The sequence below is a fragment of the Brachycentrus maculatus genome, unplaced genomic scaffold, assembly GCF_059751285.1.
Source record: "Brachycentrus maculatus isolate JH-2025_06_01 unplaced genomic scaffold, ASM5975128v1 h1tg000855l, whole genome shotgun sequence".
Classification (NCBI taxonomy): Eukaryota; Metazoa; Arthropoda; class Insecta; order Trichoptera; family Brachycentridae; genus Brachycentrus; species Brachycentrus maculatus.
Window position 1 is genome coordinate 181,086 of NW_028281582.1, and position 24,482 is coordinate 205,567.

The 24,482-nt window shown below is 31.9% G+C and overlaps 1 protein-coding gene across 1 annotated transcript in view; it reads left to right on the forward strand.

Moving 5' to 3' along the window:
* Positions 1-4,245: 4,245 nt before the first annotated feature.
* LOC148300008 (membrane-bound alkaline phosphatase-like) overlaps positions 4,246-24,482 on the forward strand; it is a 29,339-nt gene continuing 9,102 nt past the window's right edge. Inside the window, exons 1-2 of the mRNA XM_088275406.1 lie at positions 4,246-4,625; positions 21,783-22,051. Of these exons, the coding sequence (XP_088131532.1) occupies positions 4,529-4,625; positions 21,783-22,051 (366 nt within the window). The 5' untranslated portion in view covers positions 4,246-4,528. The remainder of the gene's footprint in view (positions 4,626-21,782; positions 22,052-24,482) is intronic.

The following is a 24,482-nucleotide window of genomic DNA, read 5'->3' on the forward strand; positions in this document are numbered from 1 at the left end:
TTTTATGTGTTTTTTTAGCAAAACACAACTGAGTTGACTCAAAAAATCTTTGTTAGATTTAAAAATTAATACATAAGTTAAATTTTAATATAAAATGGAAAATCACAATGTTAGTGCTTCAAATATAAATTATACATACAAAAAGATATTGTCCAATTTAGGAACCTTTGGTGTAATTGAAAGGGGTGTAGCTTTGATAATCACATTTAGCCTTAAGAAACGAAACATCCGATCCAGACATCACGCGACGGAAATCCCCAAATTGTAAAAGACATGGTTAGATTCATCTTATTCGTTTCTCCTAAACTCCAATTGCACAGCAGAGGCCGATAATTTAAAATACTTACGCGATGGATCAAGAGTACTCAAACCATTATGGCGCAAAAGATGATTACAAGGGGCGCGTTGCATTTTTGCGCCCGATTATTTTTTAATATGCTATTAACCCGTATGCTGCACATCACATCTATTGTCGTTTTTATAGAAGTAACGTTGACTGCGGATCGCATGCATAGTTGTTTTTCAACTTTACGTACTTATATCAACACCTATGGATAATTTTTGCACTAAAATTTGGTTTGAGGCATGGATGAATAAGTTCGTTTTGATTTAATATAATTAATAATAAAACCCTATCCGCACCCCAATGGTGCATAGAGCACTGCGTCATATAAACGCAGTGTTATCTTGATCGTTTACACATGAAGGAAAGGTGATCAGCCCTCCGCTTATATTAGGGTAATATTGAATAAATATGACAGTGAAAAAAATCACTTGTATTTATTTTACCCACCTTGGGAATCGAACCCGGGACCTCCATAACGGTAGCTGAGCGTGCTGACCATTACACTACGGAAGCGGACAAAAAAACACTCGTTTTGATTTAGTGTCATAAAATATCAAAATTATTTTAATTTAGTGTCAACTTTATCGTGAATACTTCCGGTCCTAAATTATTCCTAGATTATCATTAACTATTTTCATAATCATCATATTTATTTACAGTGTGGAACGAGAAGGGTATTATAATTAACTAACAAGTGTAAATAACAAGTAACTTTAAATAACTCTTTTATTTTCAAAACTATAAAATTACTTCAAAGAAAACATATTGCATAAACTATGTTTTAAGAAAAAAATCAATTAAGTTAAATGTTACCTGGATTTAGAGAAAATTACGTTGCGACTTAACGATTACTGGGCCTTCACCAAAACATGTAACCTACGTCAGATGTGTAAAAACAACCTATAAAATAATATGTGTATCGATAATTATGAAAATATTATTTAATTAAATTACATTTTTAAAAAATTAATTTGTTTTTAACGAAAACATGTTACCATCGGTTGAAATGTGTGAGACAAAAATATCAAATAATATGCGTACTAGTAATTATTTTTTTTTAAATCATGGAACAAATGGAACTTAGCTCCTATGTTATTTCAGTTTAGAACCATATCAGAAATGATGAAAGTGACAGTTCAAATACCCTAAATTCATTTTTGAAAAGCATTCAAAAATCTTGATCAAAAGGCATAAAGGAGCATTGTCAAGTGAGGTATTCTGAAATCATTTATTTTGATGACTTTCACTTCTGATTTAGAGTAGGGTAAATGTTCTGTTACTGGCCCCATGGCAGTTACTGGCCACTTTTTTGCGCCAATTTTAAGTCTTGCATTTGCGGATGCATTTTTTTTTATTTCATATATCGAATACATCATTATATAACGTGTCATTGTGTTAAATTTAATGGACACGATTTTGACGTTAATTTTTAACGCTTACAATTAATTTTCTTGTCTTTTTCGTATTTTGTTCAAATAAAAAAGCATTTATATGTTTTTTTAAGCTCTTACATAAATAAAATAAAATGGTTTTCAGATTAGTGGTAAACGCGTCTAGCTATCGAACTACAGGTTCCAAGAGCGATTCCCAGATGAGCACAAAAATTCAGTAAATTTTTCACTTATATTTAACATTATTACTGGTACTTGCCTAATTAATGATTAAAAAAAAACACGGCATCGCAGAAATGCAGTGCCCAATGCGCCAGTGGGAAAAAGTTAAATAAAAGGTTTTTTATAGGAATAACCCGCAAAGCGTCTATTTTAGATGCTTGTTTGCAGGTAGGATAGTAAGGATAGGGAAAAAACAAATAAGGATCCTAACCAAGACACTGCAGACTGAAGAAACATGACAAAAATCTCACTTCATGACTCCTCAGTATGCAGATTTTGTATGGAGGATAGCGAAACGCCAATCCACATTATTAACAATTGTGACGCACTCGCTCACAAACGAAGTCACATCTTTGGAGGACCTCTACTGGACTCCGAGAAGGTGAAGCTCCTACCACCAAGACAGGTCGTGAGTTACATGACTCAAGTAGGTCTTGGCAGTGAGCTGTAAAATACAGGGAAGTCACAATAGACCTGACATGGTCGCGGTGACATAAGGGATGCAAGATCCCTTGACCCCCAAGGAAAAAAAAGGACAGGGAAGGTAAATGTGAAAAATACATCACAAAAACCCAGACCAATAGAAAATAAATCTTTCTTGAATTAATTTTGCAATCGGTGGGAATCGAACCCGCGGCGCCAGTTTCGCAGTCGAGCGTCTACCCAACTACGCCACAGCGCCTGCCTACATCAAAGGGAAAAAGTTGAATAGGAAGTCTTCTTGAGTTTCATAACTATACATTTTGCTATTAATATTAGACCGTTTTTCGGATTACCACATCAACACAGTTTTTAATATGATCAATCAATCAAACCCTTATCCGCACCCAATGGTGCATAGGGCACTGCATCATATAAACGTAGTATTATCTTGATCGTTAACACATGAAGGAAAGGTGATCAGCCCTCCGCTTCAGTTACCAGTCTAGGATAATATTGAATAAATATTAGAATAAAAAAATCACTAATATTTATTTAACCCTTCCTTAGGAATCGAACCCGGAACCTCCAGAACGGTAGCCGAGCGTGCTGACCATTACACTACGGAGGCGAACAATATGATACACACATAAAATCTAAGTTTCATACTGTAAATCTTGATCGTTTACACATGAAGGAAAGGTGATCAGCCCTCCGCTTCAGGTACCAGTCCAGGGTAATATTGAATAAATATTACAGTAAAAAAATCACTTATATTTATTTTACCCCCATTTGGGAATCGAACCCGGGACCTCCAGAACGGTAGCCGAGCGTGCTGACCATTGCACTACGGAGGAGGTGTTTACATAGAATAAAATAATAAGTAAGATATAGTTTTTTCCACATTAATTTTATTTGACCAGCGACCGGGTTTCGTCATTATCGACACCACCAGTTTGATGATGTCGGTTATGATGAAACCCGGTCGCTGGTCAAATAAAATTTACATAGTTATTATTTAAAAACTACATAGTTATTACTTCGTGGGCACTGGCAAAAAACGTTTAATCTAAAGTCCCTGTTTAAGTTATCCCTGTGATTTAAAGCCTGAACAAAATGGCCGCTATTAAACTTAAGTTTGAATTTACTTTTAAAACCACATAAATATGACATTTCAAACTACTTAGTGTATTTTGCCAGTTTATAAAACGTTGAAAACTTTATAATTTCAACTGGTTACCTATAAAAAAGAGACTAATATATAATATTCTTATCTTTATATTTAAATATTTAAATAATAAATTACGCAAATATTTTAAGGATAAAATAGTTTTGATCAACAATTTAACAAAAATTTTCGTGTACATAGCACTAGAAATAAAGATAAAATAAGACCGAGTCACAAAATTGTTTAATGTATAAGGGTTTGAAATGTATGATGAGATGCCTGAATGTATGAAGGATGAAAAGAGTCTGAAAGAATTTAAAAATAAATGTTTTGTTTACTATTTGAAGATGTAAATATATATATATATATATATATATATAGGATGTAAATTATGTTTCAATAATAGTTTGTATTAAATATAATATAAGTTAACTTAAGAAATAAAATTAAAAAAAGTCAAAATTGCATATTTTCGAGTTAACGTTTTTTTTGCTACTACACCCACGATTTCATTCTATAAAATGCAGTTCCACAAAGAAATCTCAGTACAAAACTTAAATCATATATTTGTTTACGTTTGATATGTACATGTAAAGACCCACCGAGATTCGTCCGAAGAAAATCGCCTCAGACGACTGTGACGTCACATTCTAGGGCACCATCCGCCTATATAAGCGCGGTAATCAATCAAAATTTTCAGTGTTTCCCCGCTCTTGCCGCGATCAGCGGTGGCGCGCGTTATCCATAGAAAAATAAATACGATAACATCCCCTAATTTACCCTTCAGTCATGAAAACGTAATTCAAACAGCCCAATGAATATTTTTCTTCCTTAATATTCATCCTCTTTTCCATGGCCAATTATTTTAATATTTTTTAAAAGTCAGACTTTTTAGTCTCACGTTGTATTATATCACCTAGTCAAATTAAATTTAGTTATTTATTATTTATCGCGTAGTTAGATTAATTTTATTAATTAGAAATGGAGTCAACGAGATGTTTCAAGATGTTCCTCGCTTTAATTTATATATGGATAGTTTTGATAAGTGAAATTACTGCACCTCCTGCTACTAAAAGTGGTAAGAAGATTTCATATTTTTTTACAATGCATTATTATACTATAACGGCATATCCGTATTTATAGAATAAAATATCAACTACGGAATTATTTCCACCTTAATTGTATTTGACCAGCCACCGGGTTTCGTCGTAACCGACATCACCAGTTTGATGTCGGTTACGACAAAACTCGGTTGCAAGTCAAATTAAATTCATGTGGAAAAATTACATAGTTGTTATTTTATTCTATAAAATGCAGATCCACCAAGAAATGTCAGTACAAAACTTATATCCGTATTCTGAAAACCCGTTTATATTTGACCTTATATTTTAACGAACAGTCGATATTAGGTTAATTCTCACCCTCGTCATGTTGAAACTAACATTAATCTAGCAAATCACCATCGCCATTTATCCAATATGTATAAAATAAATTTGAACGCAGGCCAGTTTCGTTTCGTTCAACGAAATTTGTCTAAAATCGACAGTTAATATTTTTTTAAGATCGACACTTTATTTCTACTGGTTGTTTTGATATAAGTTGATTTTTTTAAAATTTTTACTCCATTAGTTGATAATATATTGTTTATCTAGCTGTAAATGTCAAACACATGTGATACCTATCCTAAATAGCAAAAATTATTTATTCAAATATATAAATATACTCGATTACATTTAAAATACTAAATAGTAGCAGCTATCAAGAAGCAGGCTGAGAGCCATGAGTAATGCTTGTTATTGAGTGTGTTGCTGCTACGTTCAACAGATGACAGCTGCCACTGTCAACAAAAAAAATTAACTTATTTTAATTTTATTTATTTTAAAGGTAAAAAATCCCATCATACGTTTATAACAAATGTTGATACACGCGCCTATTCAAGTGCAAAGTTGTGTCAAAATTTCATGGAAATCGGTAAATTACTTGAGGAGATTAAGGTTTTGAACAAACCTTGTGATTTTTAATACTTAAAATATTAATTTTTGAAATAAAAATTATCAAAAAAAAATTATACACATATTTCTGTTACTCTTATTTTATCATTACAGTTATCGTAGAGTTTAAAACATCAACTTTGTTTTTCGTTTTTATTATTTTTTGTAAAACCTTTATTTATTTAATAAAATAAAATTGTAAAAATAAATAAATTTTGTTTTAACTTCAATAAATTATTCTGCGTGTTTTAACTCATTGTTATCCTTTTTTATTATTTAATTTATTATTGCCAAGTGATCGTTCATATATTGTGAATAAAATAATAAAATATAATTATTTTTCTACCTATTCGTGAATAATAAACCACTTCAATGAACTCGGCACATCTGTTTCAACAAGACAAGTACTTTAAATAGATGAATTGTAAAAATTATTTATAGGAATGACAATAAACTTGGAATGAAATTGAAGTAAATAAAAATATATATATATATATTTATATATTTATATATATATATATATATATATATATATATATATATATATATATATATATATATATATATATATATATATATATATATATATATATATATATATATATATATATATATATATATATATATATATATATATATATATATATATATATATATATATATATATATATATATATATATATATATATATATATATATATATATATATATATATATATATATTTAAATGTAAACCGTTATCCGCACCCTGGTGGTGCATAGGGCACAGCACCACATGAACGCAGTGCTATCTTGATCGTTAACACACGAAGGAAGGGTGATCAGCCATCCTTCAGCTTCAGGTAGGTACCAGTCCAGGGTAATATTGAATAAATATTACAGTGAAAAACATTACTTTTTTTTTAAATATTATTCGTAAGTTGGGTATACGTAAGTCGAGGCATTCCTTAATTGTAAATGACGAGACTTATTAATAGACTTTTGGAAAGCTATATCTAGATATCGCATACTTGAGCGAATATCGTAACCAAATTTGGTGTATAAGTTACAGAAATAAATACCGTAACCGGTTTTTGCCCATATTGCAAATATAGTAAGACTTCCTTTTAAGGAAATGTCGTAATGACAATTGCATATGATGTACAAATACTTTCAATATTGACAGGCGCCGTGGCGAGTCGGGTAGACGCTCGACTGCGAAACTGGAGTCGTGGTTTTGATTCCCGCCAACGGAATAGACTTTTTTCCGCGGCACACCAACTAATCGCCACGGTACACCAGTGTGCCAATGCTCTAGTACAGGCCTGATCTACCCAATTTGCACCCCGGGCCGCATTGACGACCTAAAATTTTCCCAAGGGCCACACATACAAACATTATGCAAAAAAGATTTGTTGCAAATAAAACCAATTATCAATGACTACTCCTTTCAGTGCGAGATTTGAGATTCTTTTCGATTACTTAATTTTTCTAAATCTTTTTCGATTCTTTAAATTGCACACCTTAACTGATCTTCCAGATCTACATCTATTATTGACGCCCTGTTTTTATTATCATTGTATCTCATTATTATCATTTCTTTTCCAAGAATTGTCAGAAGGTACATTACTTTCCTTTGATTTTAAATGTGAAAAAAAAATTACGAAGTATTATATCGATATGCCCACTAATTTTAAAACTAGTTGGTGCTATTTTTGATCTCGTGCGCCAAAACTACTCTGAATCGGATTACTCCAGAATAAACCAATTACATTTTATATCAAATTTAACTATCGTCTAAATAATATCTTTATTTGAACCCGTTTATAGACTTGATCTTCCTTAATTGCAATCTTTCACTTTCCGGTTCTATGCCGAGGTAGAATCTAAAGGTAGGTTTGTATATATATATATATATATATATATATATATATATATATATATATATATATATATATATATATATATATATATATATATATATATATATAAATTTATATATATACATATATATATATATATATATATATATATATATATATATATATATATATATATATATATATATATATATATATATATATATATATATAATATATATATATATATATATATATATATATCGCTCACTCCTTTCAAGAATGTCATAAATCAAAAAAACTGGATTTTTCAGGAGAACGTTTTTAAAGTTTAATAATATATTACAATGTATTAAAAAAAATATCAAGCAACTTATTAAAAATTTTACTGTGATTTCTTAAAAATGCAAAATCAAACACTTTCTGACCTGTAGCGGGTAAATATTAAGTTTAAAATATGCCTCTTTTGCTGGGATGTAGTACATTTTCTGGGCATTTCGAAAACATGCACAACTGAAAATTTACGATTTTTAATTTATGACATTCTTGAAAGAAGTGAGCGATATATGTATATACATAGTTTGACTTAAGGTCAGATCACGGAGTTTTTTTTTTACAATATTGTTTGTGTATATTTTTTTCATATATCCTGGATAAGCATCACTTCAAATGTTATTCATAAAGCACTCCTTTCCTTCATGAACATCCCTCCATTTAATATTCAACAACAGGTAAACTATAGTGCAAAATCAAAGGTAGTCAAAACAAATGTTAATTTGTATTGAGTTATTATTTCAATGATTAAAGAAAACACTTCGTTTTTTACCACTTGAGTTTTATTATAGACTACATGTTTCAGAAGTTAAACTTCCATCATTCAGGTCTGTATAGTAACTAAAATATAGAATATAAAATTGTTCTATAAATAAGGAGAGGGGAAAGTAAGGGGAAGGGGTTAGTCAAGGAACGGAGTTTGAAAACAAAGGAAAAATGGAAAGCAATGGCGAAGAATTCTGAAACAATATATAATTTAATAAATTATTAAAAGAATTCAGGTTTTTTTGTATTTCTAAATTTTCAAGATAATTTGGCCTTTATATGGAACAAGGTGTTATAATTTTAATTTATGAGTGTGAAATGAGTGAGTAGTATCTATTATATGATTTTCAAATTCCAAAAAATAATTACTAATAAGACCAAGAGTTATTATTTATAAACCTGAGCAGTTCGCTTTCAGAATATGGAAATAATAAAGATATCAATAGACAAGTCACACAAGGTTGGCACGTCTGCCCAAGTTCAATCGTTTTTTATTATCCATTGTAAGTACAGTCACGCACATTTGAACGGAAATCTTGTAATGGTGATCTTGAAATCATATTTTTTTTCAATGGTATATTCTGTAATAGACTGGGTGAAGAAAAAACCTTTTATTTCTATGATGATACCCACTTTATAGTGAAACATTGACTGAGACATTGGCATTGATTATTGAAAACACATACACCCATTGGATCACAAAACATTGACAGAGACATTGATTATCGAATGAAATATACTAGGTGAAGGAAAAACCTTATATTTCTATATGATATCACTAAATCATGAAACATTGTAAGAGACATTGGCATTGCTTATTGAAAATACATAGACCCATTGGATCACAAAACATTGACAGAGACATTAATATTGTTTATTGAATGTAATAGACTAGGTGAAGGAAAAACCTTACATATCTATGATATCACTTAATCACGAAACATTGTTAGAGACATTGGCATTGCTTATTGAAAATACATAGACCCATTGGATCACAGAACATTGACAGAGACATTAATATTGTTTATTGAATGTAATAGACTAGGTGAAGGAAAAACCTTACATATCTATGATATCACTTAATCACGAAACATTGTTAGAGACATTGGCATTGCTTATTAAAAATACATAGACCCATTGGATCACAGAACATTGACAGAGACATTAATATTGTTTATTGAATGTAATAGACTAGGTGAAGGAAAAACCTTACATATCTATGATATCACTTAATCACGAAACATTGTTAGAGACATTGGCATTGCTTATTAAAAATACATAGACCCATTGGATCACAAAACATTGACAGAGACATTAATATTGTTTATTGAATGTAATAGACTAGGTGAAGGAAAAACCTTACATATCTATGATATCACTTAATCACGAAACATTGTTAGAGACATTGGCATTGCTTATTAAAAATACATAGACCCATTGGATCACAAAACATTGACAGAGACATTAATATTGTTTATTGAATGTAATAGACTAGGTGAAGGAAAAACCTTACATATCTATGATATCACTTAATCACGAAACATTGTTAGAGACATTGGCATTGCTTATTAAAAATACATAGACCCATTGGATCACAGAACATTGACAGAGACATTTATATTGTTTATTGAATGTAATAGACTAGGTGAAGGAAAAACCTTACATAACTATTATGATATCACTTCATCACAAAACATTGTAAGAAACATTGGCATTGCTTATTGAAAATACATAGACCCATTGGATCACAGAACATTGACAGAGACATTGGCATTGCTTTTGAATATAATAGACTAGATAATAGACTAAAAACCTTACATATCTATGATATCACTTAATCACGAAACATTGACAGAGACACTGGTATTGCTGATTGAAAATATGTACACAGACCCATTTGATCACAAAATATTGACAGAGACATTTATTATTGATTGTAATATACTAGGTGAAGGAAAAATCTTACATTTATATGATAAGAACACTAAATCGCGAAACACTGGTATTGCTTATTATCTCAATGAAAATACTCCAACGCGATCTTTAAAAATTGGTGACGAATCAAATTAATTAATTTTCATTAATTGTTTCGGCAGTCACTATTCATTTTAAATAAAGTTTTACTTGGTAAATACCACTATTTCTTAATATCTATTGTGACACGTGTTTCGATGCGTTCCGCATCATTTTTAAACACTGTATGGTGTTTGAAAATGATTCGAAATGCATCGGAACAAGCGCCACAATAGATATTAAGAAATAGTGGTATTTAACAAAGTAAACTGAAATCCGCCTCCGTAGCGTAATGGTCAGCACGCTCGGCTACCGTACTGGAGGTCCCGGGCTCGATTTCCAGGGGAAGTCAAATAAATATAAGTGATTTTCTCACTCTTATATTTATTCAATATTACCTTGGACTGGTACCGGAAGCGGAGGGCTGATGGATAACGATCAAGATAACACTGCGTTTATATGATGCAGTGCCCTATGCATCATTGGGGTGCGGATAAGGGTTTGAATTTGAAACTGAATTCGGGTGACGCCAAATAATAACATCATAATTTTAGATTGTGTTAAACACAAAACAACAGTTATACTACTGTTAACATTTTTTTTTACTTTGATAATATCCTACGAATTCCCACATACCACCATACATTATTAAATAACGGATATCTAAGTGAGACGGTCACAAGGTTTGTTTTTATCATGTTTCTAAATAACTTCTACATGAATGTCATATTTTTGTGTCATTGTCAACCGGGCATAATTATTTATGCAATCAATGCATGCAATTAACGTCACTTCAAAATCAATAATCAATGGTAAAACCTTATGTTTTCCCTTTTTTTACATAGACTTACACTAACCAATTAACCAACTCGCCATTACGCCGCAAAAAAAACTAACAAAAAAAATAGAACAACTATTACCAGTATTTATGGTGAAAAAGTGTGGTGGAGCGGTTAAACGCTGCTTTATTTACTTTTTTTTCACCCACATAAAGTATATTTGAATAAAAAACATTCTCGTTACTATCCATTGTTTAATAATAATAATAAAACCCTTATCCGCACCCCAATGGTGCATAGGGCACTGCGTCATGAAGGAAAGGTGATCAGCCCTCCGCTTCAGGTACCAGTCCATGGTAATATTGAATAAATATTACAATGAAAAAATCACTTATATTTTATTTTACCCCCCTTGGAAATCGAACCCACAAAGTTATCAATCCTTTTAATATACAAAATATATATTTGAAAACACTATAGTAAATATGTAAGAATCCCTTCCCCGTGGCATGACCTTGTATTTATGTATTTTTTTCCATGCAAAAAAAAGTGGAAAAAACACCATCATAGGGGTTAGTCAGAGAGAATAGATCGCCACACCAGTCTGTATTTACAAACATTCATCGCCTCTTCCACATTCACGCATCTCCTCATATATACCCGCCGATTATTACTACTGTAATTTCAATTATTGAAAAAAAAATACTAATTAAATAATAGAAGGCAACACCAATATTTCTTTAACCACAATATTCGCCTCTTCCAGATTCATACATCTTCTCATACATACACGCCGATTCTTCTGACTCCTGACCTGACCACTTTGAAGTATTTGAAATACTTGATCATGCCAAGTTTTCCTCGGTCTTTCTTCGCTTCTATTACCAACTTAATTCGCCTCGTAAATTTGTTTTTCTATTCTATCTTCACTCATTCGATTCACATGCCCAAACCATCTCAACACACCATTCTTAATATTATCGATAGTGCTTATTTCAGCCTTGCATTCATTCTTTATATCACCATTCGAACATCTATAATACATCGCTTGAGACTTCGACCGCGTTCAGTCTACTTTCAGCCTTCTTTTGCCAACTCCATGCTTCACTTCCATAATACATAATATAGAAAAAAAATGGTCAGCGTGTTTAGCTACCGTGCTGGAGGTCCCGGGTTCGATTCCCAGGGGGGGAGGAGAAAATAAATATTAGTGATTTAACACTGTAATATTTATTTAATATTACCCTGGACTGGTTGGTGATCACCTTGCCTTCATGTAAGTAATGATCAAGATAACACTGCGTCAATTTTATGCAGTGCCCTATGCACCATTAGGTGCGGAAAAGGGTCATACAATAGAAAAAAAGTATAAAAATAAGATGGTCTGACAACAAAGCCGCTGTTAGGGGTAGAAGTTGAGTGCAAGCGACAACAAACCGAAAAAAAGGAAGGGTACAAAAGAGGCCTATATCCAGCAGTGGAGGACAGAAGGCAAATAAAAAGAAAAAGAAGATGAAGAATATTGGACAACTAAACATAGATGAAGAAAAATAAGCCTGGGCATTTATGAAAAATAACTCCTATAATGCAAAGTATGCCATGTTCTCTCCGATTCCGCGGCTTCACATGTTAGCCAATGCTTTTGAAAGTATAGATTTATTTAATATATTGTAATCCACCTTGAAGTCTGTACTTTCTCAGCATTTCTTCTCCAAGTTAAAATGGATAAATTTAAACGTTGTGTTTCACTCTCTCTCGCTGCTCGATCATAGTGTATGAAGGAGACGTGTATTTACCAGTGATTACTATTTGCTATTTTTTATTATTATTTTACGTTTAAGACTTTTTGTGTCTCTATAAGTGTATTGTCCGCCTCCGTAGTGTAATGGTCAGCACGCTCGGCTACCATACTGGAGGTCCCGGGTTCGACTCCCAGGGGGGGTCAAATAAATATTAGTGATTTTTTCACAGTAATATTTATTCAACATAACCCTGGACTGGTACCTGAGCGGAGGGCTGATCACCTTTCCTTCATGTGTTAATGATCAAGATAACACTGCGTTTATATGATGCAGTGCCCTGTACACCATAGGGTGCGGATAAGGGTTTGAATAAGTGTATTCATTAATAATAATAATAATAATAAAACCCTTATCCACACCCCAATGGTGCATAGGGCACTGCGTCATATAAACGCAGTGTTATCTTGATGGTTTACACATGAAGGAAAGGTGATCAGCCCTCCGCTTCAGGTACCAGTCCAGGGTAATATTGAATAAATATGACAGTGAAAAAATCACTTATATTTATTTTACCCCCCTTGGGAATCGAACCCGGGACCTCCAGAACGGTAGCCGAGCGTGCTGACCATTACACTACGGAGGCGGACAACATTTTTATATTTGATACTGTAAATATGTATTATGATAAAGGCATAAGCCGTTCAATAAATAAATAAATAATTGTAGATAATCCAGATTTGTGAACAAGTATTTATGGTAGACCCACTCAAAATTTTGAAAAGAATATTGGATATTTGCTATTTTTGGCATAATTCTTTAGTGTTTAATGCTGGGAGAAGGAATTATATACATTTGTCTCATTTTCATTGATCCTTTGTAGTTTTATTCGTTTTGTTTGAACATCATCGATATTTTCATCTCTTATCGACTATAGAAAAACGTATTTAAATCGATTTTATGTATTATTAATTGATTATTCAGTTGCCGAATTCGTTTTGTCGTGTATCAATGAATGCGATGGTGCGAGTAATAATTGGCTTTGAAGATAATAAAAATGGTAATAACATATTATGACTACAATAGCATCAGCAGTCGATAGCACTTCTTCAGTTTTAGCACTGTTTGCTGAGCGATAATATATTCCACGAGTACTTGTAAATTACGGAACATTATATTGGCAATCGTCAAGTATGAAAAATGTTGGATGTTGGATGGTAAGCTTCATTTAAGATTCAACTCTTACGAAGAATCTTTAGCCTTCCATAAATTATCTTCACTTAGTAAACGTAGGAATATATCAGATTTATGTTTTTTGTATAAAGTTATAAATAATATGACTGAGAGCCCCTATCTTCTTGCGCAGATACCTTTTCACTGTCCAATTAGAATCAATAGGCATAGTCATACTTTTTATAATCCAGCACCAACAAAGAACTATTCGAAAGATTCCTTTATTTATCGAAGTTGTGGGAAATTTAATGAATGTTGTACACACCTTGATATGTTCTACTCCAATCATTCAAAATTTAAAGCTAAATTGTTCGAAATCTTATAAACCTAAAAAAGTAATTCTATTCCCTGTCCTTTCCTTTTCTTCTTTTCCTATCACTGCCATCTCCTTTTCTCTTTATCCCATCCTTGTCTCATGTCTCTTCCTTTATATAGACCTCTCTTATGTATAGTTGTGAAGAACTATAATTGGTACTCATGATTTTATTTTTTGTATTCTGTATGTATCATTTATTGTAACTGTTGTTCTTCCTTCCAATAAAATAAAAAAAATAAAAGTATAATATTGATTAGTTATTAATTATCTTACTGAAGACAGAGAAGTCGCAGTGTGCTCTGTGACCGAGAAATAATTCCATTTTATATAAATCACAATTTTTTATTCATATTTTAAGGTCCAGCATTTGTTAAGTCGCATTTATTCCACTGGAGACCACCGGATAGGTCACATCGCTCACTCCTTTCAAGAACGTCATAAATCAAAAAACTTGATTTTTCAGGAGAACGTTTTTAAAGTTTGAAAATATAATACAATGTATTAAAAATTAATATCAAGACACTTATTGAACTTTTTACTGTGCAACATATCTTGTTAGGTAAAACCTGAGGGTTTTTTCTCCATTTGAAAAATATTTAGTATATTTAAAAAATAATTAAACAACACCTTTTCTTCAAAATGCAAAAACAACACTTTTTGCTCTGTAGCGGGTAAATATTAAGTTAAAAATATGCCTCTTTTTCTGGGATATAGTACATTTTCTGGGCATTCCGAAAACACGCACAACTGAAAATTGACGATTTTTGATTTAGGACGTTCTTGAAAGGAGTGAGCGACATGTCTTTTCACGCCCGATGTTTTAAAGAATGTTTATGGTTTTGTAATTTTTTTAAATAGAATATATACCTACATATACGAGTATGTAGAAAACGTATTTTTATTGTTTTTTTTTAACTCCTTACCTTTCAAGAACTCTTATTTTCAAAACCATATAATTATTTCAAAGAAAAACTTATTTTTTCAATGCAAAAACGGTGTCTTAAAAAAAATCAATTGCGTAAGATGTTACCTGCATTTAGAGAAAATTAAGTTGCGACTTAACGAATGCCAGGCCTTAACTAAAAAAACTAAAAAAAATATATAAACTTAACGTCCTAAATACAAAAAAGGTTTTATTTATTGTTCCGGCATTAACTTTGTGGTAAGACATGTTATAATGATTAAGGAAAAACTTGTTTTTACACCACTTGAGTTTTACTAGTTTCGGAAGCTAAACTTTCATCGTCAGGTCTATAATATAATATAATATAATAATAACTAAAATATAAAATATAAAATTGTTCTAAAAATAAGGAGAGGGGAATGTTAGGGGGAGGGGGTTCGTCAAGGGCAGGAGTTTGAAAATAAAGGAAAAATGGAAAGCAAAGGTGAAGAATTATGAGACAATATATATTATTTTACAAATTATGATTAGAATTTAGGTTTTAGATTTATTGGTTGTTGCAAAGAAAAAAGTTCTCCAAAAAATATTGTGTTGGGTGTCTTCAGCAAATTCAAAATTTACTATTGATCAAGTAGCATTCATCAAAAAGTAAAAACTTGCAAATTGTAGGTTGGATGGTGTCTGCATAATGTGGTCCAATTGTAAGGCGCTATTGAGGTAATTTTTAAATAAAACAATGCGTTATAAATTGTCTATTATAATTTTTACTTATTATTATCATTAATGCAGTTTTTTCAGAAATTGTAACTTCATGTCAAGTATACAATATAATAATTTATAATAATCCATTATGTACTTGAATACATGTGCTCATTTATATATTATCTTCATATAATAGTAAAAATGTACGTTTGAACAACAAAACATATAATAAATTGCTATAAGTATGATTGTATTTTTATCTGGCGCATCGTGCATTTTATGCAGTAGCGATTGTAGATAATAAAAAATACATATTTACTATCAAAAGGATTTCCCCGCGTAAACTATGGTAAAATACTAAAAACAATCAGTGGCGTGCACAGAAAATTAATTAAGGTAGGCAATAGAGGTAGAAGTAAGGTAAGCTAGGTACTACTTACTAGGGTAGGCAGTAGAGGTAGGTGGAATTCAGCCGTGGTGGGATTCAGCCGGTTTGTACCGGTTCTAGCGAACCGGTGCCCAATTTTTTTAGAGCTCACCGAACCGGTCTTTAACCCTTTGTTGTCACAATATTCCGATTGAGATCATGTATCGGAGCACGCTCGGTTTACTTGGTCCGCCACGTTTAAAAATTATTTGAAGAATAAAAAACAAATGCATGAATAAATGTAAAGACTATTTTTTTATAGGGGGGTAGGGGTAGTAGCTAATGGGCGATCCGGTTCTTGAACATTTTGAAGCCCATCACTGGTAGTAAGGTACTACTTAGTAAGGTAGGGTAGGTTCTGGTTGCTTTTATATATATATATATATATATATATATATATATATATATATATATATATATATATATATATATATATATATATATATATATATATATATATATATATATATATATATATATATATATATATATATATATATATATATATATATATATATATATATATATATATATATATATATATATGACGCGGGTAAGTTAGGATAGGCACAACTTTTCTGCCTATATGGAATGCACGCCTCCGTTGACAAGTGCTAATATTTGAATCCCTACACATATTTTCATTCATCTACCTGTTCTATAATTTCCCCATCATACATTCCAATATATCACATCTAGATCTATATTCATCTCTTTCAAAAACCATAATTTTGGATTTGCCAACATTCATCAGCGAATCATTTTCCTTGCACACGTTATACACTTTTGTCACCAACGTCTGCAGGTCTTCTCTGCTATCGGCAAGAAGAACAGCATCGTCAGCATACAAAAGGCAACAGACAGTCAAATTATTCATTCTAGCTCCCACATTTAAATTTTTCAGTTCTTTCATGAAATAATCCAAGTAAAGATTAAACAGCCAAGGCGACATAACACATCCATGTTTAACACCTTTAAAGATGTTACACCAGGATAAAAATAAACCACTTATCCTTATGCATGCAGTGCTATCTTCGTACAAGGCCTGTACATTGCCTTGGATAAATTTTATGTTTATTTGAGTTATTATTGGACATCTCAACATAGATGAAGAAGAATATGGAAGTCTAGGCTTTTACGGGGCTTACGACCATCATTAGCTGTTTAAAGTGATCAGTCAACACGCGTGTAACATTCACTAATTCTAACCATGGTTGACAACCACTCTACTCAAATTCTTGGAACTCTAATTATTTTATATATTTTACGATAATTTACTAGAATTTCAGTAGAGACATCTATGGTGAGGTGAGAGAAGCAGAAACTCTTTCATTTATATGTGAGTTCCGAATCCTGGATTATATTCACATTTATTTATTTATTTATTTTATTTATTTTATTTTATTTTATTTTCATAATACATAGATATATTCAATATACATATTCATTTCATATACACATTTATTATACGTATTACGGCTCTTTAGGCATGGCCTGTGTTGAGCCGAATACTAACATGGTAATACAAAATTTATATATTTTTTTATTTTTATTTTTTAATAATATTTTTTTTAATGATTATATCATAAACATGACATACAGGAGATACAAAAATAATTTATAGTTTTAGGTGATAATTACACCTGAACTTTAATTAATTCACTTTCTACCTTGTCCCTTCCAATGTTAAGTAACCATCGACGGACACTGTTCTTAAAGACCTGAAAAAAACTCGAAAAACATACTCGAAAAACGCTAGAAAATATCCTTTTCAGTTTTTGTTTTTAGCTCATAATTAGACCAGTTAATTTATCTTTATTGAGATGTTAAATAAATATATTTTAAATAACTCATAATTGGAGATAATTCAGATTTGTTAACAAATATTAGTTGGACACACTCAAAATATTTAATATTATAGTTATTATGTTAATATTCATATTTTTTTTGGTTAAAACAGAAATTCAGTAAATAAGTATTTTAACAATGATTAAAGAAAACACTTCGTTTTTTACCACTTGAGTTTTATTATTGACTACATGTTTCAGAAGTTAAACTTCCATCATTCAGGTCTGTATAACTATAAATAAGTATTTTAACCACTTTAAACGATGCAATTAGACGCAGTCATTTAACTAAATTATAGTATCCATCCGAAATTACTGAAAAAGCTATTACTGTCCAAATAAATTGAAATATTTGTGATGTGCTTTTTACGATTTGCGGAAAATCACGATTATAATAATTTTAAATGTGTTTGCAGTTCAATCCGGACGTGAGCGATTTTCCAGCAATTTGAATACAAAACTGAGTTGTCGCGTTATTCGTCGACAGCTTATTACAAGCAATCATGCCAACCTTCACATTTGATAAGTTAGTCTGTAATTAGTGACATCTATTCAAAACTGTGTAAAGGCAACACTAATTATGTATATGCATAAACATCGCTCGAGCGAGTGTTTTTGCCTAGAATTTTAACTCAAAATAAATAATAATAATAAAACCCTTATCCGCACCCCAATGGTGCATAGGGCACTGCGTCATATAAACGCAGTGTTATCTTGATCGTTTACACATGAAGGAAAGGTGATCAGCCCTCCGCTTCAGGTACCAGTCCAGGGTAATATTGAATAAATATGACAGTGAAAAAATCACTTATATTTATTTTACCCCCCTTGGGAATCGAACCCGGGACCTCCAGAACGGTAGCTGAGCGTGATGACCATTACACTACGGAGGCGGACAAAAAACTCAAAAATACTTTTTTTTTTAAATATTACATATATAATATGGTTACAAAAGTTTTTTTTATAATTTTAATTTAATTCCTTGACATTTCTACTTACAATCTTAAGATTAAAAACGCAGTATTCTCCAATAAGGAGACTTAGCTCTTGTGCTTGGAGAAGGACTTACACTTGTTAGTCATATTTGTTGGTAATACAATTTGTGTAAAAATATTTAAAAATCCATTGTTTTTCTTTTTTTTTCTTACTGTAATTTCAATTATTAAAAAAAAAAATTACTAACTAACCAACCTAGTAGGTAGAGAGAATATAAAGCAACACCAATATTTCTTAGCATACAATATTCGCCTCTTCCACATTCATACATCTTCTCATACATACACGCCGATTCTTCCGACTCCTGACCTGACTACTTTCAAGTATTTGAAATACTTGATCATGCCAAGTTTTCCTCGTTCTTTCTCCGCTTCTATTACCAACTAAATTCGCCTCATAAATTTATTTAAATATCCTTTCTTCGCTCATTCGATTGACATGTCCAAACCATCTCAACACACCTTTCTTAATTTTATCGATAATTTTTATCGCAGCCTTGCATTATTTCCTTATATCAACCATTCGAGCATCTATCATACAACGTTATGCCGCACATTCGTCTGAGAGAACGCATTTCAAGTGCATTTATAATTTTAATAACTTTCAATACAAAAACAATGTTTTAAATAAAAATTCAATTACGTTAAATGTTACCTGGGTTTAATGAAAATGAATTTGCGGGCCATCGATTATCCCGCCTTAAGGAAAAATCCATGCAAAAAATCAACTATGGGAATCTCCATCGTCTGTATCTCTTAGTCTCTTCCTTAAAATTAAATTAAAACCCCTAATTTTGTATAATAAATAACAGTCCCTCGGGACTCAGGTACTAAAAATATATGCAAATGCCTCCCTAATCTTATTTTGCAGACATTGGTTAATTTTTTTAAAGAAATGTAATTTGACGCTGGCGATATTAGATCACTTGGAAAGAGTGATGACCTTAAGCATGTAATTTTAATAAATGGTTATTTTTTAATCTAAATATTACCTCTTTCATTTCAGTAGGTTCTGTTTATTTTATGACAAAGTAAAAAAATCCTTTTACTTATTTAAATGTTACCTACACACTGTTTGTGTAATTAGCTATTGTTATTGATCGAATACCTTGAATTAACACCTTGAAAATAAGCTTTTACATGATATTTATAATGGGTGATTTTTTTATATCATTTTTTGACATCTCATCAAACATGAAGAAGAATATGTATAATATAAAGTCTGGGCATTTACGGGGCTGACGACCGTCATAGGCTGGTTTAAGTGATCACTTTACACACGTGTAACATTCACCAATTCTACCCATTATTGACAACCACACTACTCAAATTCTTGGAAGTTCTATATATGAACCAATTTAGAAGCCTTGTTCTTGAATCACTAGAACTTCACTAGAGGCATCTGTTGGTGAGATGTAAAGAAGCTTTTTATTAAGCAGAAACTCTTATATTAGTATGTGAGGTCCAAATCCTGGATTAAAATCACACACATGAGAAACGCCAGAAAATACCATTTTCATTTTTATTATTTAGCTTATAATTTGACCAGATAATTTATTTACAACATTTTGAGTGTGTCCAAATACTTGTTCACAAATTCTGGATTATCTCCAATTACAGGAGTTATTTTCATATTATTTTTTGACATCTCATCAAACATGAAGAAGAATATGATTTTTTAATAGCTATTGGTATTTTTTTTTAAAGTTATAAAATTCAGAAAAATGCATGAAATGTTTATTTGAATCGATAGCACGGTTCATATAATTACATTTTTGAAGATTATTTCATCTAAATGTTGACCGCGGCTACGCCTCAAATGGTCCATCCGTTTAGTCCAATTTTGGCATACACTTTCCAACATTTCGGCCGGTATCTCACGAATAAATGCTTCACTGTTGTCTTCCAATGCATCAATCGAAGCGGGCTTGTTACTTTGGACATGAGCCTTAACAGCACCACAAAAAATAATCTAATGGCGTTAAATCGCACGATTGACCGGTCCCAAACGTGAAATAAACTGTTCACCGAACTTTCCTCTCAATAGGTTCATTGTTTTGCGTGCAGTGTGGCATGTAGCACCGCTTTGTTGAAACCACATGTCATGCAAGTCAAGTTCTTCTATTTTGGGCAAAAAAAAAGTTGCATATCATTTCACGGTAGCGCTCACCATTCACAGTTGCATTGCGAATCGCATCATCTTTGAAGAAGTACGGTCCAATGATGCCACCAGCCCATACATTTTTTTTTCCATATTTTTCATGATTTTTCAAATACATTACATTAGTTTAGTATTTTCATGGTAAAACTACCCATTATCAATAGAAAGTCAACAACCATATGATAATAACAACGGCTATACAGTTTTTACACATTTATTTTATTTGATCAGTGACTGGATTTTGTCGTTACAGACTGCCTAGACGAAATTCTTTATTTTATACCTAACAAGGGCAGTGGTTGAAAATTATGGATTTTTATCCATTATAATGGACAAAGTGAATTTAAAAATATTGCTATTTTTGTTATATTGGATATTAACTAGATTATTCACCCTACAGATGAAATGTCAAAACATAACAATAAGTAAGTAAAAAAAAATGTTTTGTGTAAGGTTATGTTTTTGTTCAAGATCAATCTCGCCAGTCTCGCGGTCTCCCTGAAAAGGACCAGTCGCTAGGCTCCGCCCCCTGGCACGCGGGCGCGCAGTCCCAGCTGCTGCGGCTGCTCTCCCGGACCCCCGACACGCAGATCGCCAGGAACGTCATCCTATTCCTGGGCGACGGCATGTCGGCCGCCACCGTGTCCGCCGCTAGAGCCCTCCACGGACAGATGTACGGCCTTATGGGAGAAGACTCCTCCCTCTCGTTCGAGGACTTTCCCTACACTGGACTGTCTAAGGTATGAAATCTTTCCTGTATTACTCCTCATTACTGAGGGTCATGACCCTCATGAGAGAGGACTCCTCCCTCTCGTTCGAAGACTACACTGGGCTGTCTAAGGCAGAGGTTCCCAACCCCGTGCCCGCGAACCCCAAGGCGCCCGCGGTCCGATTCGTATGTGCCCACCACTATTTGACAGATATATATTTTTTTCATAAACATTAATTAAAAATGTGAATTCTTTTATTTTGTTGTTATTATTTTTATTATTTGAGTGCCTGGGTTTATTAAATACGTTCGTATGTTTGCGATATTGTATATAGTGCATCTACAAGTATTTTACCTCTAGTTGTTATGTTTTTTATGGAAATATAAATCAGATGTAAATTAAATATGAACCAAAATAAAATCAATATAAATAAATCAGAGGTAAAATAAATATAAACGGACAGTATATGAGTGGTTTCTTTGCTGACAGTACTTTAAAATAAGTCGATTAAAAATAGGTGGCACCCGCCACCCTGTCGATATTTTAGAATGTCGTCTAGAGTACAAACACAGGTATGAACTTTTCTCTGTCTTTTTAACTTTAATTGTGGAATTGTTTAACTATATGAAAAAAACAAAAAAATTATACGTAGGTGTAATAAATTGAAATTACCGTGTTATAAACGTAAGCTGAAGCGGAGTATCTCTGATCCCAGCTACTACTGCAAGTTGACAAGGAATAGCACAAAACAAAACACCTTATTAGATAGTTAATCTAATGCCTGAACATATAAATTCAATATTAATTAAGTTTCTCGTAAGTTACTATATAGATCACGAGATCCCAACGGAACCAATAGGAAAACTGAGGCGATCACACTTAAAAAATGCGAAAAAAGTGTTCAAAATAACATTTTCTCCTCATTCTCTTCTTCGTCTCATTTCTCATTGCTGAGGGTTGTGACCCTTGTCGAAGCAACGACTCTTCTCTAGTTATCCTTTGACTGCGCTGCACGTAGCGCTCCAAGCACAGATGTGCCTGCTGCTGTCTTAAATTGATTGGTCCATCGGGTAGGGATCTTCCTCTCCCTCTCTTCTCTTCCAGGCTACCGATCATAACCGGTCGTTCCAGGCTATCCTCATTGCCAGGCGCAACGTATCCAAAGAAGTGAATATCTGTTCATGACAGATTTTTCAGTTCTTTTACCGGTTAGCATATTATTTTATGGGTTGTTTTTTTTATTTTTTTGTTTTATCTGTTGGTGACATGTTTTGGTTAAAAACAAATTAATATTTCATCAATACAATGTAGCGAGTGTTTTAGACTAGAATTTTAACTCATGAATTACATGAAATTATAATAACTTTAAACATAAAAAGTAAATCCACTCACGAGTAGGCATAGGCTAAGAAACTTAAAAAGTTGAAGCCTGAGTAGGGTCATGATAAGCGATGTTGCATAAGCCGTAGCTAGATTTCAGAGTCACTCGGACGTTAGGTAATTAAAAATATCAATACAATGTAATATAACAAATTAATGTTTTCATTTTTACCAGTACGCATATGTGTGCTGAAGCAAACATGCCACTTGCTCTACAGTATCGGGGTAACTTCATGAGGGCCCTGTATCCAATATATCTTGATGCATCGCGTCACCAAAAGATAAGATATTTCGAGACGCACTGAAGTGTAATGAATCTTCATAATGCCCATATCCAGGATGACCATTTCCGTTTATCACTGAATCGATTCACAAAAGAACTCTGCATTATTGGCTGTGACTGATCTGATCTCTCTACGAACAAGAGCACGCCTGATTGGACGCGCTGTAGCTGTGACGTTTTATGCTTTTTTATACAAGTTACCTCAGCTATGGTTCAAAACTTTTGTTGCAAGATTTTCTAAAAAAAACAATTCATTTAACTATCAAATTCATTAAAATAGCTCTTTTTTATCAGCTTTCCCAAAACCCGTGACTAAATTTTATTTGATTTTTCGTTCTTGTTTCGATCAAATTGGTTAAATATCTTGGACAAAGATGAAAACATCTATTATTCTAAATAAAAATGATGGAAGTCTGAGCATGACAAGACTTACTACTTTGTATTTGGCTGGCTTAAGTGATATTTTATGCACTAGTGTAACGTTCACCATTCTGCCTATTATTATTAATATTTGGCCTCCACTCGTTTAGTGAGTGATTAAATTATTGGACATCCGTATTGCATAAATTTTTTGGAACTTTTATAAGTGCAATGGTCTTGGATTTCTTTCACATATAGGTACAAGTCAATAGATTCGGAAATATGATATATATATATATATATATATATATATATATATATATATATATATATATATATATATATATATATATATATATATATATATATATATATATATATATATATATATATATATATATATATATATATATATATATATATATATATATATATATA